The following is a 14,477-nucleotide window of genomic DNA, read 5'->3' as shown; positions in this document are numbered from 1 at the left end:
TTGATAGCACATTATAAGCCCGTGAATAATGATGTTTAGTTCTTATGGAACACGTTAGGATATCAACGACTCTCTCTCGTATATTATTATTACAATAATTTTTTATTTGAATTGGTATGTGTACAAACTTTTACTCTGGGGCAATCCTTATTGGTCAGGCCATGTAGTGCACTTTTCCCAAAACAATTATAAAAACACAAACACTATTTTAAGCTTATATATATATATATATATAATATTATACACACACATTTGATTACAAAAATGACTCTATGTTTGAAAAATCAATATTAGTGGCCACATAGCAAAGTATATATAATAAATCGTATCAAATATTGCATACATATAAAGATTCTGAGATACAAACTGTATTTATATATTTACAAATTTTAGGCGAGTTTTTAGTTTCATGTCAGTTATACTGAGTCAAAGACAGGGTTTGAGAAGTTTTCTGGCTCTTCCTCCTCATTGAAGTCTTCAGGACGAAGATCTCTTTCAAACATCCGCTGTAAAAGTCCATCCACAGTTCTGGATCCTGGAAAAATAAAACATATATATATATATATATATATAACATAATGCAGAGTTTGTTTACCATCCTTCAATACTTACTCTAACAATACTAAAAATGCATTTGACAAGACTTAAATAATAATAATTAATAATAAAACAAACAATTAATAACAATAAAATAATAAAATACTTCTTGAAGCAATCTTGAACATGAGGGAGGGCTTCTGTTTGCCAGCTTCAGTAGAACCCAGGTCATTTTCATTGCTTTCCATTGCATCTACAAGACCTGTGTCCATATCATCCCTAACAAACAAACCTCCATTAAAACCCAAAATCAACAGCAACAGGATACTACGCTGACACGTGCATGAAACATTTTTATACATCAAATAACAAGATATCAGGTCTAAATGGCACATACTGTTGGACATTAAGCTCCAACTCCTCTATCTTTTTCTCCAGAGAAGTCTGCAGGTCACTTTTGTCAATTGTGTATTCCACCAAGAAGGCCTCCAAAATAAATGCTACAAAAATACTGGGGGGAATTAAAAAATCTCACATTATGCATATCTTTCTTTCAAAGTAAAACACAACAATAATATTCTAGTAGACTCCACTCTTACTTGATTATAATAATGACGACCACAATGTGAAAAAGGACAAAGAATATTCTGGCTGAAACGTGTGTGACTGCTGTGAATCCGCTGGCCAACAGTGCAGCTGAGTTAAGGGCAAAGCAATGCATGAAACTTATGCTACTAGAAATTTCAAAGACTTCAGTCTACAGTTTCACACACTTGATTAAGTATTATACTTGTAGCAAAAATAAATTTTGATCTGTAGTTGTAAAGGATATCATGCCACTGATTAACCACAGTGAGTTCTAGCAAGACAATGAAGGAAGAGATCACATTATTGAAGTTGTTCTTGCAGTAGTTGAGTTTAGCAAAAGCGGTTCCTTTAAGGAGAGGGTTTCCACAGTACTCTTGATCAGGACTTGTAGAGTTAGGTTCAAAAAAATGAACTTTTCCTTTAAATAATTCCATGCCAACCATAGCAAATATGTAATAGACCACCTGTAGGGGGACAGCAGTGGATTTATAATAAATACACAGGTACAGTATATTGATTATGACGGTGACAGCAACCACTGCTTCATCAGGAACACTTTAATAAATTTGTATTTTTATCTAAAAGTAAAGCCCGTCTAATGCATGCGATAGATATACACATTATCGAAGGTTTGGGGTCAGTACGAGTTGTTTTCATATTTTTGAAATAACTCTATACGCTCATCAAGGCTGCATTAATTTGATCAAACCTACAGTAAAACAGTAATATTATGAGACATCAGAAGTTAAAATTGAAAAAACAGTTTAGAAAAGGTTTCTGTTGTAATATATTTTAAAATGTAATTTATTCCTGTGATGGCAAAGCTGAATTTTCAGCCGCAATTACTTCAGTCTTCAGTGTCACATGATCCTTCAAAAATCATGATTTCCAGGATTCATTGATGAATAGAAAGTAAAAAAAAAGAAAAGAAAAACCATTTACAACTGAAATCTTTTGTAACATTATAACATTTGTAATATTATCTTAGTCAAGTTTGACTCATTTTAATGCATCCTTGCTGAATAATTCTTATTACTTCATAAAAAAAAAAGAAGCTTACTGACCCCAGATTTTTATTTGGTATTGTAAGTATATACAGTATATACATATTAGAAATATTATTGAAACATAGTTTTGATATTTCTCAGTGTATGCCTATTACCTTTTACTCACTAAGTACACAAAGATACATTGAAGAATGTTTTTGGGGTCAAAAACAACAGATAACCCCACTGTATTTATTGTATAGACAAAACCACAAAGAAGAACGTCGTACAGGTTTAGAATGACATGAGGCAGAGTACATTTTGACAATTTAGAGTTTTGGGTGAACTAATCCATAACAATCTGTAAATACTCACCACTATGAGTTGGCCAAAGGTAAGAATAGTTGGTCCAATTTTAATAAGCGTGTTGATGATGGCTCGAAATCTACGAAGGAAAGTTTTTAGTTTGGCAAATGAATAAAAGGTGTTTTCAAGCACAGAAATCACTTGTTTTTTTTTTGCATTTGACTGAAACTCTCTCACCTCTTTATGGAATCCACCAAACGTATGAGTCGAAGGACTCGCAAGATAAAAACTATGTCCAAGATCTGACGACTCGTGTAACCTCCAGCTGCAAACATTAGGATAAAGTCAACAAGACTTCTTAAGGGTATGTTTATATCAAACTTAACCGCTCTGATATAACACTTAGAGAATGCAGAAATGTGTCGATGTCAAATACAGTGTAACAGTGATACAAAAATATATACATAATAACCCTCCCAGTGCTTTATTTAGTTATATCCACATGTGCACTTACAGTGTTTGAGTGCTGAGTTAATGATGGTGCCAAAGAGTGCAGAGACAACAATGATAGTGTCAAACCTGTAAGAGATAGAGTTGATTAAATTTGGTTGCATGTTCATTGGTTACAGGTGATGTTATGTGATCAAATTCAGTGAGCCATACAAAACATAAAGTGTTCCTCACCAGTTCCAGAAATGATGCCGGGCGAAGAACGCCCGTGGCTCCGTAGAATACAGTTTGAGAATGATCTCCAACATATAAAGAGCCAGAAAACCCCACTCAGCATTTGATACCACAGGGTTCTCCTCATCCAGACCAATGAACACAGCATTCACCAGAATAATCAGGTCATAGACATACACAAACATTCTGAAACACAATTCAAATAGCGTTGTTGTCCAAAAAAAATATGTGAATATATTAGTGTCAATGCAAGATCCACATTTTGGGCTAGATTTACTAAACAGGGCCAGTGTGATGAAATAAAAGTGTGAAGAGAAATGAAGGTTCTGTGGGAGATCTAACACGGATGCAGCCAGCAAATTTCCATAATGACCAATGCAATCAATTTAGATTGGTGCAAATTAAAAATATCATTGCTTGGCAAACTATACGTTCAGAAAAAAAGTATTTTTCTGACATTCCAAATAAATGAACAGGAGTGGATACAATTCTCTTCCTCTTCCTTCTTTCTGTTCTCCACGGTGTCTCCTCCTAGCAGCAGCTATAGCTGCTTTTCCACCATCCGCACAAACCGCTCACTAATTAACCATGCCATTGTACGGATATGATTTCATTTTCCGCTGTGGGGCTGATAACGGAGCTCTTTAGAATGCAATACAAATGTGTCAGTCCATGCCTTGGTAAAGTTTACAGACGAGATGAGATGTTTTAATTTTATAATTAACTTCGCTCAAATAGCGCGATTGGCCAGCTTCAGAGAAACTGGCAGGCAGGAAACAGATAAGTGACCAATCCTGAATGGCGACGTTCCTTCACGCATTCTACCAGCACGGATCAGCTCCCACACACTTCAAGATGATCAGGCCAAATCATTTCCCAGAAATAAAAATGAAACTATACGGTCAGACACTTGAACAAGTTAAAGTTATAAGATATCTAGGGATATGGATTCCAGGCTCACTTTCAAGACGCATATACAGAAATTGTTTAATATTACGAATATATTAAGATGGAATGGGGAGAGGAATGAAAGGAATGGAATGGGGAGCTGGTCAAAATTATTTAGACGTATATATAATGCATTGATCAGGTCAGTAATCAATTAAGTATGTATAATTTAGGGATATCCATCAAAATCCTTCATTAAGAAAGTCGAAACAGTTCAGGCACAATCATATAAGAATATGCCATGGGGCTTTTAGATTCTCTCCAATATCAGCGTTACAGGTGGAGGTAAAGAAAATGTCCATAAGTATAAGTAAATTGAAATTAACAATGAATTATTGGATTAATATGAAAGGGCACACATCCAGTTCAGGAAATACTAAAAGAGTGCTGGGAAAAACAAGAGAGAAAAGCCTCATTTAGTATATGCGATTCTTTGAATATGCAAATTAGCCCCGCCTCCACTCACACACACCCCAACTCAGAGATCCACTCATTGATTATCACACCTTGACATGATTGGTTGCAAGGTAGTTTGTGACATAAGAAACATCAGGGATTTCAAACTGGGTTTTTAAGACCGTCTTTGGTTCACTGCAGATTTAAGGAGAAAATACTCAGCAATGGTGTTTGCACATGGTTTGTCTTAACGCATATTAAAAACACCACATAGAGATTTAAACAAATGGCCTACATTATTTTAAATACATCTAGTCAGTGACAGAGTGCAAGCATATTCTTCTAAAATAATTCTGTATTTTAAGCTTTAGAATCATGAATATTTTTATTGTATTATACCACCTTTTTGTTAACCTTTTGCCATATGTCTTGGAGCATCGCAATAATATCATATCGGGAGTTCAGTATCGTGTGATGTATATCGAATCGTGACATGAGGGAATCGTTATGCTCCTATTTTTTGGTTTTGGTTTTCCTTTCCATTGATGCTTTACACTCCAGTCCAGTTGAAATAAGTGAAAAAGCCACAGTCACAGTCATGTCAAGCGCAAAATGGGTTAAGACATGCTTTTTTGGGCATTAAATAAAGGCACAAATACCAGTAAATTGACTACTGCAAATCTTCTGAAAGGGAATCTCTTACAAATGCTTATCCAATAAGTTCAGTCCACGCAAAAATAACTGTCCACGCCTTTTCATTGCTAATTTTTTACTGCACTTTATTAAATATCCTGACAGTAGTTTTTTAATGCCAAAAGAGGGTTTGTGCTGATGCAAGCTGTTAGTAAACCTGGCCCTTTGTGTCCACATACCTGTGATGAACCATGTGGCGAATGAATCTGCTGGCTGAGGAATTATACAGTGAGGGGAAACAGATTTGAATGGGGTGCGCCTGTGACTTTACTGTGATCACCTGGATACTTAGAAGATCAGCCAGCTGGACAAATGCAAACTTTCCTGCTCAGAAAAAAAGATCAGAGGGGGAAAAAGGAGAAAAAGTCAATAAAACTGAAGTCAAATAAGAAATAGGAAAGAAAAACCTATCTGACCTATGTGTCCTTTATTCTGATCATCTAAGACGCTCCAGAGCAGTTCCCGGTGAGCAATACTGATTTTCGGCTTGGCGAGTTTAACCAGAAGGTTCCATTTGGCCTGGGCCACCACAGGCTCCCCACCTTCACCCCGGGGCTCCTGAAGCAAAGAAAACGCCCGACACATCTTATATCTTCTGGCCTTCACCAGCTGCCGCACTTCCTCCTAGAAAACATGAAAGAAATCAAGTCAGTGTTCCACTACAGACAGACAGACAGATAGACAGATAGACAGATAGAAGTATTTTTACTGGACAGAACAATAATATTCGAGAGGATCTATTATGCTCTTTTACAAAGTCTTGATTTTGTTTTTGGGGTCTACTAGAATAAATATTCATGCTTGAATGTTCAAATAACAACTTATTTTTCACATATTTCACAGTAGTGCAGCACCTCTCTTCCCAGTCTGTCAGTAACTCTCTGTTTAGTTCCATTCTAGTATAAAGCCCCTCCTTCCAAAAAGTTCAATGTGCTCTGATTGGTCGGTTGGACCAGTGTGCTGTGATTGGGTAACCACTTCGAGCTTGTTTCAGAAATACCACGCCCCTTTCCATAACAGTGTTAGATCTGTGATGGGAAAAAACAGCATCTCTTGGGCATGGCGACAACACACTACTAAACCAGTCCTTGCCCCCTTTAATTTGTGTATGCATTGGGTAGGAATTACTTAAATGAGGAATATTGTAACATGTATGTTTCCGGAAGAAAACTCAAGACTACAATCGAGCAAGTGTTTACTGATATAGAGAATAACTATAATAATAATAACCCTTTCAAGAAGACTTTGTGCTTAGTAACTTTGCAGATCTTCTTCATGCAAACAGCAACGTTACACAATAAAGAAAGTTGAAAATGTAAAAAAGCATAATCTGTGGTATTTAGTTAAAAAATTAACTGACAAATAATATTAATTTTAATATGATATTATTATGATATTTAAATGATTTAATTTGAATAAAATACAGTTTAATTTAAGAGTATTTTATTATAAAATACATAACTTCTTTAAAATGTGAGAAATAAAAATGTGCATGTTGACGGAGATTTTTTTGAATACCTTCAGGTACTTTTTGTAGTTATTGTAAACGACAGCCAGAAAGAAGGACATGAAGGTATAGATGTTGATAACAATATATAAAATGAAGAAAACAGTGAAGAAAACACTGTAGTTGTAGGCCGGCATCCTACAAAGAAAACATAAAAACATCAAATATTATAGAAGCATTTGTGTTGTGTACAATGCATGCCTAATGCATATTATGGGTGACTGATATCTTTTATACTGCAGAATATACAATTGCACACAACAAAGATTCACAAAAAAAAGCTTAAAAGGAGAGAAAGAAAATGCAATAGCTCAAGACTTACATGACATCAGGGCTATTAGCAGTCGTCACCAAAACATACAGATCGAAAACAATATCCAAATAGTTTGTGAAATATGGAGAACCATCAATGGTAAGAAGGCCCCTGAGAAAAAAAAGATATAACAAGCAGTTTAAAAGGTTATGTAAACTACATTTCAATGGACACAATTGAGATGAATGGAAAAACAGAGGTATAAATGGATGATACTTTATTTAGGTTTACCTTTTCCCAAATAATTTAAGAGCCATGAGAGAAAAGACCAACACGCTGAACATGAATAAGAGAAAAACATAGGAGATCTGAGGCAGTGCATTCCGAATACTTCTGAACGCCCTCCGCAGCTACAGACACAAACAGAAGGATAAAAAAAGAAAGAAATGGGTCTGGAGGAGAGACATTTGTGCCCAATAAACATACACTATCATTCAAACTTTGGGGTCGGTAAGATTTTTAAATGTTTTTAAGTCTCTCATGCTCACCAAGGCTGCATTTATTTGATCAAAAATACAGTAAAAACAGTAATATTGTAAAATATTATTACAATTTAAAATAACAGTTTTCAATTCTAATATATCTTTAAAATGTAATTTATTCATGTGATAGCAAAGCTACGTTTTTAGCATCATTACTCCAGTGACACATGATCCGTCAGAAATCATTCTAATATGCTGATTTATGCTAAAGAAACACTTATTATTATTATAAAAATTTTGAAAACAGGTGTGCTGCATAATATTTTTGTGGAAGCCATTGTTTTGAGGATTCTTTGATGAATAGAATGTTCAAAATAACAGCTTTTTTTTAATTATAATTTTTGTAACATTAAATAAGAATGTCTTCACTGTCATTTTTTATCCATTTAATGCAACCTTGCTGAAAATAAATTATTTTTTCAAACATTTTTTTTTTAAATCTTACTGACCCAAAACTTTCAAACGGTAGTGTATGCTTACGCCAGCTCTTGGACAAGAGTAACTAACAGGAAAATTAAAATTACTGACAACATTTCATCTTAATTAAATACAAATCAAATACACAAAGTATAAACTATAAGAAAATATATAAAATGTATGTGTTTATTGTGCTTTGATTGTGGTTTTCTTACTTGTCGTCCCTCTGTAACATTGACTAACAGAAGTGGTCTCAAGACCCTTGACCATCGGATGGAAAAATAGCCTGATGTTTTCAGTGCCCCATATATAGTCAAATCTATGAAAGAGAGCTGTGAGGTGGGTAAAGAAAGATAATGAAACAAAAATTGAGTGACATTTAAAATCTCTCAAAATGTCCAGTTATGCAACACACACATAAAACCTCTCCCTGACTTCACTAAATGTCTACTCATAGTCATTGAACGCCACATTTCCTGGAGATCCTGCAGAACTGCTGAGAATGACAAAACACGGGCTAAAGTTCATTTCACAACATTGTTATGAGCACATTCTCAGCATTTTCACATGTTTGTACAGACAGAATACTTTATAGGTATATATATTATATCATATAAATAATGTATTATAAATGTACATTAAGTGTACCTGTAAATAAGATACAATTCAAAACTATGCATTAGATGCCTACCGTTACAACGATTATGATGCAGATATTTTTGGGATCCTTCCAGAATTTATCCTTTGGAATGACTTTGGCATAGTGTACCATCCGCACAGTAAATGCAGAGAGACATATGATTTCAATTGTAGAAGTCGCCTATAACACACACACACACACACACACACACACACACACACACACACACACACACACACGCACGCACACACACACACACACACACACACACACGCATGATGTGTTATGTTTAATTGGGACATTCCTTTTACTTAATGATTTTTATACTGTACAAACTGCATATTCTATCCCCTAACCCGAACCATCTCAGAAAACTTGCAGAATTTTTAGATTTTCAAAAAACATCATTTAGAATTATTTATAAGCCGTTTAAATAAACACAAGTCTCCAGGAAATATCCCATTGTGTCATATGGACGGTTGGCATGGATTCCAGGATGTAATAAAAGTCGTAAGCAAGAAAAAAAAAAGGTTCAATGTGGTTCTATGGTAATCAGCTAGAGATACAGAGCATTCAAGAAATATTCAACCACCCATTCACAAATTTACACAAGGTCTGAAACGAATTACAATTGTGGTCAATGATTAATCCACTGCTTTGCTAAACAATTTGTAAATGCAAGTTATATTTCCATACATACCCATATAGGAATTGGAACAACAGCAGGATCCTCAAAGAGAGCCAAAGAAAGATTTATGATGATGAACACATATACAAGTGTTTGCATGAACCAGTGATTGTACAGCAGGTACAGCCTGTGGAATATTTTACAGATTTTATAATATACAACCTAGTCAAAGTTATATAAATGATTGTTGGAAAGTCATCTCTTACCTCACAGCCTGTGATGAAGTGTCAAAAAAGATGTTCCTGTTATACTGGGCATCTGACACATAGACAGTGGCAAGGTCGAATTTCTAAAGCACCATCAGCAAACATCAGAGAAAAAGGAAAGAGAAAAATGTGTTTGATTGGCCAATTTTAATCACTTTCCACCTTTTCTTTTTCATTTTAAATGAGAAGCACATGGTCTGACATTATTGTAGTCTGTCAATTAACATATGATGTCATAAAATCTGTATTTAACAATAAACAGATCAAATACTTTGCAAAAGCTGTGAAAAGCTGGTACAGAGTAGGACATATCAACTAACTAAAACTATTTGATGCTATAACCTCCCTCCACACTACACCCCACTCAAAAACCCTTTGAAATGTTATATGTGCATGTTTATTTATCTAAACAATTACTCCGTGCATAATTGAATTTGTATGGTAACAGACACTCATAACAATCAATTTCTTAACAAACCAGAAACAATTAATTGGTAAATAACTTCTAATATGTATGCCAAATATTTCCAGTGCTTCAGTTGACACTTTTTTCAAGGGGGCACAATTTTCCAATGCTTTCTTGACAAACAGGATACCAGATGTGTCTCTTATTCCATAAACGATCCTGATTTAATGTTGTGATAAGTAAAAAAATAAAAAATAAAAAAACTTTCTATACCAATAAACCAAACAATCAGTGTGATCTATTAACTTTTTTTTTAACCATCCGTTTTAGATTGTACAGTTTGCGGCACATTGATGAGTAGGCTACGGGTTTCCAAGAGCACCATCCACGCACGCAACATACCTCTGTCATCTCATCTGAAACGTTACTGGAAACATTATTTCCTCCATTGGGTAAACCTTCATTCTTTGATGAAGAATACTTTGGGTTTTCGGTCTCGGACATTTTCTCTATCCCTCTCTATTTCCCTGTCCTTACGCAGCAGATCCCTTCTCGAAAAAGTTGATCTTGCTAAACGAAGCAAATTTCCTAATCATAGTATGGCGAAGGCCTCTCTATTAACAATTCATGACCCACGCCTTCGTATATTAAAAATGACCGAGCAAGACCAAGTTAATATTTAGTAGACAAGCCATCTCACCAATCAACCTGAGCATGTTATTAACCCGAAGAAGTCCCGCCTTCCATTGGAAAGAAGCCTTGCGTTGATAGGATGAACGCTCTAACTAATTAATATTCATAAGATATGACCTCGCCATAGTAGGATTCGATTGCTTAAATCCCACATATTACACACGACACGTACGTGTGGTACTTTAATCTCCAAATAAACAGTTCTTGGGCGAATAATATACATTTTATGAAACATCAAGAACACACACACATATATAAAGTGTATACTGTTTCTTTAAACAGAGTTTGCAATGCGGCGTATTTTTGTGTCATGTGACTGAAGCCAGCGGAAATAGCGGAGAGAACAGCCACAGGCTGGTTTTGTAGGGACATCTGGAAGACAACACCCCAACGACTGTCTTATACAACTCAGAAATGTACTCTGAGACCTCAACAGAGGAGGAACATCAAAGCATCGTATAATTTAGTGTTAATTGAACGTTTTTCAGTAGGCTGCCTATAACTATTACCTCAAATAAACATTGAAAGAGCCTGTACCACAAAAAAAAAGAAACCAAGGACTTTTAAAACTTTATATAATATTTATTCTATTTTAACAAAAGTGATTTTTATAAACGTCATAGAGTGAAAGATCAATACAAATCTATATAAATAATCTATGAGGATAATCCTTTAGTGCTCATGTTGAATAAAAAGAGAAATATAAATGATTTTAATTAAATGTGAATAATTACACATTTTTAGCTACATTTCAAAGTGTTTTGGCAATCATTTACAGTTATAGCCTATATATATATATATAGTAATTTTCATAACCCTATGAATTCACTCCCAATGCTAAAATCCATTGTACCATTATGCATTGTAAACTGACAAATGTTGATTAAAAAGTTTAAAAGACAAGCATCGTGATCAGGAAACCGTTTCAAAACTTCACAAAGGTTTTTTGACAAACGGCCAGCTATGATTTCTAAAGAGATATTCATATTTCATCCACAAAATTGAAACATTTATTTATAAACAGTGCCTAAAATGGGTTTCATATTCAACCTCTGTAAGAAAATATTATGTCAAATTAATCTGGGTAGAAGAGGGTTCGTCCTGATGGAGGAGTAAGCTCCGATGTGCTTGATGATATTGGGTTCAACGCTGTGTGCCTTCTCACCTGGCGTCGACCTGGCTATCTTGTACAGCACCATGTCTTTTGCATTACCCCTAGCACAGACAGCCTGGTCCAGGTATTGGGCGACTCGGATGGAGGCATTACCTGGGTAGAGCATAGCAGGGGTGCAGCATTCAGTGGCAGGAGACACAGCATACAGCTGGGGTGAGAGCCGTCTGATCTCCAGCAGATAGTGCCTCCCTGCCAGCTCAGACACGGCCATTATGTAGAGAGTTAAGAAGAGAAGATGAAGAGGTGAGAAGGTAAAAGAAAGAGGTGTACAGTGAGATAACAAGAGGAGGAGGATTGTAGCCCCAAACAGGCCGAGACCCAGCCATTCTAGAATGCGATAAGGCTCCGGATTCCAGTATCCCTGAAGACGTTCCGGGTGATAGAGCTTTACGTATAAAGTATTGAGGGCAAATCTCCGCGAGAGTACGTTTTTAATCAACGGAAAGAAATCGGTCAGCGGAAGCGCATCATCCTCCAGGACGACGACGTTTTTTGGCCTCATCAAGTCCCATCCTTTCCGCAGGCAGAAAACATAATCTCTTTTCTCCTTCTCGAAGATGTTGGTCACATCTTTGCTGTTCCATTTCTCATCAGGTGAACGTCTAACAACCGGGAACTCTTTCTCCAGAAGCAAAGCATCCTCGTTCAAAGTGGGACCACTTTCGACATCACAGAGCATGACCTCGGCACATGGTGTATCGCCACATGCCTTAAGGAGGGATTTGAGCTGTTGTGCCACCTGTAACAGGTAGTGATAGTCCCTCCCCTCTGTTCTTATGGATGTCACTATGGTGATCAGGAGATCTGGTTTCTTAGCATCCGTTTCCAAAGGGTCCTTCAGGCTTTTCGTAGAGGCAGCACTCTCCCAGAAATGCAGGGCTTCCTGACCTTTGGCGTGGCTTTTTTGTAGTGATGCCTCGCTTAGTGAATCAAGATAAACACTCTTTAAAAAATAATGTGAGTAAAGTAGACGATGGCAGCATATAGGCAATATCCCTCCAAAGGTTAAAACACACAAAACCAGCCCTTGAGCCACTGGGCTTGACCAACGAAAATGCTTGCCGGTACATGTCCCCCATCGAGGCATCTGTGTCTGTTTAAACAGACCACAATTCACTTCTGTGACAGTTCACTTCAGTGCCAAGGTGACGATACGTTGCACAGGAGGAGGATCCAGATTTGAGCCAACGTCCAGACAAAAAATCACTGTAGGACTCACATATGAGATTATAAACTTCTGAGATATTTCCAACTTGTATCTATAGGCAAAAGAGATAAAGGGAGATATAATCTTTTTTTCCCTTATAAACCATTAAACGTGATTTTATAAAATTCTGGGTGATTCCATACATTCAATATTGAAATTATTTTTTTTTTAGATACAGTAAACCCTTAACACATAACCTACATTTTTTAAATATTCTGCCAAAACATATTTATTATTAAATAATAATAGCCTAAATATTGTCAAAATGTGATGTAGCCTACAGTAACGTTATACGAGTATAAACGTACTCAATGTGATTCATGTACTTAACTTTTTGATGTGTTATATGATTTTTTTAAATAATATAATATAAAAGTTAGTGTCAGTATTTCATATTATATAGTCTTGCGACACTCAAAAGCCACTCTTTTCATGAAATGACCCATCTTTCTTTGAAAAAATAACTAACGTCAGGTGCTGGCAATTTGTGTGGTAGAAAACATGTCAGCTTATCATAACAAGAAAACAAACCCGGAAGAATCTTATTTAACAGTCTGTAAATGCCCCGAAAAGTTAAATAAGAAATGAAACAAGGAATAAAGTATTTCAGCGTTTCTACCTCTCAGAATGTGGATGTTTAGCACACAGCGACTAGACGACAGCAACCGAAATCAAAAAGCTTGTCAAAACATCACTCGAGTCAAGATGACCAACGTACTACGTGCAGCTACGCGCGTCAAATCGTGTCCACATATCGATTACGCCGAATACGTATTACTGTAACACATGGAAAAAATGCGCATTTAATTCACGGGGAAGCAATGTTAACCGTTTCTTAAGGGATAGAACATTGAATGGCTCATAAAGCTGAATCTTCTATTGATTCAATTCGCATTCAGGGCGGGTTTTTTTTATGTCTGTGTGTGTATTTAAAAAATAATCGTAGCTAGAGCTCAAAAAAGGACTGTGATTGGTTCATCATAGCCAGCGCCGAGTAAAGTAACAGAACACAAGTGACAATCCTTCAAGCGCTCACCACACCAGACAATGGCCCTGTCCCAAACGGCGCACTTCATGCGGACTTTCGGTCTCGTGGACTTAAATTGCGCGTGCTCGCCGAGTCTACGAGTCCGTAGGCCGTCCCATTCATGATGTCTATGGTCCCATTTAGCATTTTAACGCTCTGAAGTGTGCTCAGCAGCGCCCCCTTTATACCCTTGAAGCGGTCTTCCGCGAAGCCCGCATAGATACCGAGATACCGGCTCCACGCACTTTAACTATGACAGGAATCCTTGCGAAATGCCAATCACAAAACGGATGGGAGGAGATTTCGCTCACTGACTGTTAACATGGCTTCAGTTGTTACTTACAGTTTATACAAACATTATCGACCAGTGGTTGATATCTCAAACATAATAATAGCGTGTTAAATAATACGATCGCATTATGATTCATTACATAAATAGAACCGAATGTCATGGCTTTACTGAGTCATATAAACGTAGTATGAATATTGAAACCTATACATTTTTCTTAAACTCATTTACATTTTATTTTTGTGTTAAAATTGAACATTATGTATTATTATGTACAACTGTATTGATCA

The 14,477-nt window shown here is 36.2% G+C and overlaps 2 protein-coding genes across 2 annotated transcripts; both read right to left on the bottom strand.

Annotated features, from left to right (window-relative positions):
• Positions 1 to 83: 83 nt before the first annotated feature.
• On the bottom strand, positions 84 to 10,461 carry LOC143711751 (two pore calcium channel protein 1-like). Its single transcript, XM_077203674.1, has 19 exons — positions 10,200 to 10,461; positions 9,392 to 9,474; positions 9,198 to 9,312; positions 8,549 to 8,677; positions 8,073 to 8,189; positions 7,190 to 7,308; positions 6,968 to 7,069; positions 6,657 to 6,783; positions 5,555 to 5,762; positions 5,318 to 5,462; positions 3,102 to 3,287; positions 2,932 to 2,996; positions 2,655 to 2,742; positions 2,487 to 2,556; positions 1,370 to 1,589; positions 1,137 to 1,227; positions 935 to 1,048; positions 704 to 816; positions 84 to 535 (listed from the first exon to the last, which is right to left on the bottom strand). The coding sequence occupies exons 1-19, from the start codon at positions 10,299 to 10,301 to the stop codon at positions 417 to 419; spliced, it is 2,313 nt and encodes a 770-aa protein (XP_077059789.1). The 5' UTR covers positions 10,302 to 10,461; the 3' UTR covers positions 84 to 416.
• Positions 10,462 to 11,051: 590 nt separating this feature from the next.
• Positions 11,052 to 14,152, bottom strand: pgap4 (post-GPI attachment to proteins GalNAc transferase 4). The gene is made up of 2 exons (XM_077203745.1): positions 13,491 to 14,152; positions 11,052 to 12,923 (listed from the first exon to the last, which is right to left on the bottom strand). The coding sequence occupies exon 2, from the start codon at positions 12,749 to 12,751 to the stop codon at positions 11,561 to 11,563; it is 1,191 nt and encodes a 396-aa protein (XP_077059860.1). The 5' UTR covers positions 12,752 to 12,923; positions 13,491 to 14,152; the 3' UTR covers positions 11,052 to 11,560.
• Positions 14,153 to 14,477: the final 325 nt, after the last annotated feature.

The sequence above is a fragment of the Siphateles boraxobius genome, unplaced genomic scaffold (assembly GCF_051911475.1).
Source record: "Siphateles boraxobius isolate OS27281-9 unplaced genomic scaffold, OSU_SipBor_1 5, whole genome shotgun sequence".
Lineage (NCBI taxonomy): Eukaryota > Metazoa > Chordata > Actinopteri > Cypriniformes > Leuciscidae > Siphateles > Siphateles boraxobius.
The sequence above is the reverse complement of the archived record's forward strand: the minus strand, read 5'-3'. Positions and strand labels throughout refer to the sequence as shown.